Source organism: Nanorana parkeri, unplaced genomic scaffold, assembly GCF_000935625.1.
Source record: "Nanorana parkeri isolate BGI_ZX_2015 unplaced genomic scaffold, ASM93562v1 scaffold630, whole genome shotgun sequence".
NCBI classification, from domain to species: domain Eukaryota; kingdom Metazoa; phylum Chordata; class Amphibia; order Anura; family Dicroglossidae; genus Nanorana; species Nanorana parkeri.
This window is the reverse complement of record NW_017306898.1, coordinates 276,478-281,612: the sequence shown is the minus strand read 5'-3', so window position 1 is coordinate 281,612 and position 5,135 is coordinate 276,478. Positions and strand designations below refer to the sequence as shown.

At 44.5% G+C, this 5,135-nt stretch overlaps 1 protein-coding gene across 1 annotated transcript in view; it reads right to left on the bottom strand.

Annotated features, from left to right (window-relative positions):
• LEPROT overlaps positions 1–5,135 on the bottom strand; it is an 11,407-nt gene that overhangs the window by 879 nt on the left and 5,393 nt on the right. Inside the window, exon 4 of the mRNA XM_018563079.1 lies at positions 4,050–4,236. Within this exon, the coding sequence (XP_018418581.1) occupies positions 4,050–4,236 (187 nt within the window). The remainder of the gene's footprint in view (positions 1–4,049; positions 4,237–5,135) is intronic.

Sequence of the window (5,135 nt, the reverse complement as noted above, 5' to 3'; positions counted from 1 at the left end):
GCCCCTCCCCTGTCACGGCAGAGAGCCGTGACAGGATCGAGAAGTGAGCGAACACCGGCACGTGTTCGCTCACCTCCCGATCTACTGATCCGACCTGTGACAGTCTCATTGTCACAGGTCGGCTAGAACTATGAGGTGAGTGAAAAGCACTCACCTCATAGTTCTCCTTTAATACCTAGATCTGAAAGTAGAAGTCTAGGAAATGGCCTGGTGGGCAGGATTCGGCCCCTGGGCCTTGAGTTTGACACACGTGCCTTATACCGTACCTCAGCAATCCCTGGGTCTCTGTGATTATTTAAGCAATGCAGGTATATCATGGCCAGGGGGAGGAGCTGGCAGGGTGCTGTACATAGCTTCCTGAAAACATCACAGCTCCCTGCCTCAGTATTCCTCTTGAGAGCTCTCAGCCCTGATGTAAGCAGTGGGCTGGCTCTTGGGAGGGGTTATGCAAATATTAAAATGCATTGATGGGTAGATGTCAGTCTTGAGGAGTGGACATTCCTAGGCAGACTGTATTTGCATGCATAACAATAGGTGCTGAAGTGGCCAGCGAAAGCAGTAAGCTCACCAGCACACCGAGGTCCACACTATCGATCCGTCCTTTTATTGACGCTCAGATAAGCGTAGTGTTACAGAATATAGCAGCGTTTCAGAACCCAATGTGATCTCTTCATCAGGTACAACAATGTAACCCATGTGATTCAATGTGTCAGATTGTTTTGCCAGATGAAGGGGCCACACTGGGTTCCGAAACGTTGCTATATTCTGTGACACCATGCTTATCTGAACGTCAACAGATGGATCGATAATGTGGACCTCGGTGTGCTGGCGACCTTACTGCTTTCTCTGTATTTGCATGCAGACCACTCTAGGTAACTCCCAAATGTGATGCTGAGCCTCCATGATTGAAAGAACTGAAATCCAATGAATGAAAGGGACTGTCAGGCTGGGGAGAAAAAGGCCTATATGATTTTGGACATCCTCCAAGCAGATAATTAAGCAGGCTTCCTTACTTTCTTCTTGTTGCTGCAGATTCTAATGCACGTTGTGAGAAGCTCACAGTGCGCGGTGAATTCAGAGGAAGCAATATCAGTCCAGGAGAGGAGCCGGTACAACTGTGCAAGACTGAAGAGAAGGCTGGAAGTTCAGCTTTGAATAACTGAAGGGAGATTCCATGGGATGTTTTTTAATTGCATGTCCTGCTTTATGGCACAATTGTTGCTTTTCTGCAAAATTAGAGTAAATGCCAAATGATGTTTCAGCTGCTCCACCTGGTGGCCAAACCTTATACTGCACCTCATTTTGGCTACAAGGCAGTTTTAACATTTATCTCCTGAGTCTAGTGTGTTAATTGCAGTTAAACATTAAAAAAAAATACCCTTTACATTGAAAGTGCAATAGGGTACACTTATACTATTCATATTGATGGACATTTACTATTTATTATTGATGAATGTTATAGGGGGCATGGGGGTGATTTTTAAATGGGGTTTTGAATATGCCTTCTATATTTTTTTTGCATTTGGTAAATGGGCAGACGTAGCACAGAGTTTCTTCTATATGGTATAATATTTGACATGTGAACAGTAATTTGGTCAATTTTAGTCTTTAAAGAGGAACTTTACCCACCAGTTTAACGCGACACAAAACTCAGAAGTTAACCCTTAAAAATGCATTCAAGTACCTTTAACCATTTCCGGGCCGGCCGTAGTAAAATAAGTAGTCACCGTTCCAAAGTCCATTTGGAACGATATGTCCATCTAGGACTGCCCACAGGGTGACAACACCGCTCTGTGAATTCACTGCAAAACAGTGATGTCACCCTGTCAAAGGAAGTGACAAAATAAGAGTTCTATTGGCAAGATCAACAGGTAATAAAACTATGTTACAGGGGAGCCAAAAGAAATCTCACCGCTCCAATTCCTTAGCCGCCATCAGGACTCCCCATGTGCTGGTCCAATAGGTGCGTCTCCACCTTGGAATGTAGTGGTATTCAAACAGACCGCACTATCCAGAGAATTCCAGTACTTTAGACTTTATTGAAATTCACAGCAAATCCGGTGTAACAGTGCATGTGACAGCAAATACCAGCACCGCAAACCCCCAACCGGCTACAACAGCTGGTATTTGCTGTCACATGCACTGTTACGCCGGATTTGCTGTGAATTTCCATAAAGCCTGAAGTACTGGAATTCTCTGGATAGTGCGGTCTGTTTGTATACTGCTATGTTACGGGGGACTCAGAAAAACAAAACCTGCCGTGTTAGTGCTACTGACAGCATCGTAGATGTCATTTATCACCTTGCCTGGAGTTCTACTTTAAAGCGTGTATGTAAACTATAACAAAGAACTTCTCTTATTTGCTCCTTCAATAATCATTCCATGGCCAATTAAAGGAGATCTGTATTCCTTAGAAAAAGAATAATCAAACATGTAAGTCATGAAAGATCACATGCCAGATATTGTAACAGCAGACTTGTTATGTGGGAGAACCCTCCGTCCAGAAGGAACTGACTTGGGAGTTTATTCTGACAGATGCACTAATAGCCGGAACTGGAGCATGCTTCTTCGGAGGCACAAGAGATATGACCTATTTAGATCCTAATCTTGATGGTTTCAGGGGCTCAGACTGCCATCTAGGGGCCGGATGACACACGGTTATAATTGGCTCATTTATCAACCTCTGCACAACGGGAATACAATCTGATCTGTTCTGCTTTTATCATAAAGAACTTTTTTTTTTTCTTTAAAGCTAAACTCCAGGATCCTTTACGTTCCTCCTACACACTTCTCTTACCCCAACCTCAAGAAAGACAAGCATTTGTTTTTTTTTTCTTCTCTCGGGTCTTTACTTTATGTAAAAAAGGTTTAATGTGCCTTGACGTCATCATTTTTAGTATCACAGTATAGGTACAGGACAGTCAGGCTGGGGAGGAAAAGGACTAGATGATGCCAAAATGCCTTGATGGGCAGATGTTAGTCTGGAGGAGTGAGTGTTCCTAAGCAGACTGCATTTGCATGCCTACTGCCCTGGGTAATGCTCACATGTGATTCTGAGCCTCCGTGGTTTAGGGCTGGTTCACATCTATTACAGTACGTTCCAGCACGATTAGCTGCTGGAACACACTGGATCGCACCCTGGCCAGCACCCTGCGGAGGGAGGGGGCAGTGCATTCAAGTCAATGGCACCACAGCCACCGCCCCACCCGCAGTGCGATCACTCACACCAGAACGCGTGGCACATCAATGCCTGCGTTCTGGTCCAGTGCGATCGAAAAAATAGGGCTTGTACGCCCCAGAACGCAGGGAGCCAGCCAGGATGCAATCCAGCGCATTCCAGCAGATAATTGCGCTGGAACGCACTGGAATAGGTGTGAACCGGCCCTTGAAGGACAGAAATCCACTGAATGGGGCAAGTCAGGCTGGTGGGGAAAGAGCTAGATAATGCTTGAAGTCCTCAAGCCAAGGTATGAGTTGGGCTCTGTTTAAATGGCTGCAGCTTCTAATGTACATTGTGAGAAGCTCGCAGTGTGCAGTGAAATCAGAGTAAGTGATTTCAGTCCAGGAGAGGAGCCGGTACACCTGTGCAAGACTGAAGGATAGCCTGGAGTTCAGCTTTTCAAATATATCTGTTAGGCCACTTTCTATAGTTTCATATAGGTCCTTCTCTCTACAATGGCACCAAGCCTAGCAATCTCAAGTCCTAGGCTGTCCCAAGGCTATGGGCACTACTTAAAACATCACCAAGACACAAATTCTGCATCCCCATGCTGTTTTCTCCAAAGCAGCAAGCAGGTGGGAGGACATGAAGGTGAGAAGGCAAATCTCATCATCCCCTCCAGGGACTAAGCTCTCACCTTCGTTTTAATGGTAGCGGCGGCCATGACTGAATTGGGCACACAGTTTCTCTTTTCTGCAGCCTTCTGCTTATTCCTGCTTACAGCTTTCCATCTGAAGTGCAGCTTGTCACGGGATAGAACCACTAAACTAATATACAATTATATTACACAGCACCCCTGACATGCAACTGCATCACTTCAGTCACTCACCAATGTTACCCTGGCGAGTATAATCGGAAAGCCAAACGCTGATACTACAACTCCGGTGGTGAAAAAGTAAGCCAGCTCACGGCAGGCACTGCTGGCTGCGTCGCTGTCATCGCTGACTCGTGTGGCGATAAAGTGCGGAATGGGACTTATGACGTAGAATATCAAAACAAACAGAGGCCAGTAACATCTGTGACGAAAAAAGAGAAACAACATTAGCCTGTCTCCTTGCGATCCATCCCCTGTACCAATATCAAGTCATAGGCACCCAATATGTACATGACAAATAAGCAAAATGACAACATTCAGCATATTAATACAGGAATTATTTCCTATACCGCACCCCCCAATGCGAACCGCTACACCAACGTGAGAATGAAGAGTGGCCACTCATTTCTTTTAAAGCTGAGCTCCTTTAAACATAAATACATATATAAATATATTTCATCAGCTTCTCTGGGGGTCCCTAGGTGATAATAGGGGTCTTGGAGACCCCTGATGTCTTCATAAAGAGGACCTGCCATGTAAATTGGCTATCACATAGGGGGCTTATTAGCCCCCCCATGTGATAGCAATAAAGTTGTGTAAAAAAAAAAAAAGTAATACAAAAATTAAAGAATCATTAAAAAAAATTAAAAAAATGTTTAAAGTCCTCTGCCCACCACATACACATGCAGATATGCGTCGGGTGCGCCTACGTGCGAAAACAACGATTGCGCCTATTGTGCCGCACATGTTACATATAACCGCGAACGTCAGAGTGTGAGCAATAATTTTAGGGCCATTAATTACTGAAAACACTAAACTGATGAGCGGTAAAAGCAGTTCAAGCGTCGCCTATGGCTAATTTTCAGTGTGGTCGTTTTTTGGCGGGCGCACGCAATTTTAAGGCTTGGCATGTTTGGTGTCTATTTACCCGACGTGACCCCGTCTTTTATGTTTTACCAAAAATATGGGTAAGAATAGATGTTTTATAACATAACGTAGGGAAACTTTGGGGTTTTTTTTTTTTTATTTACTGTACTTTTTTCATTATATAGTACAAAAAAACACCCCCGCCCCCTCCCCCCCCATGGTGATTTTATATAC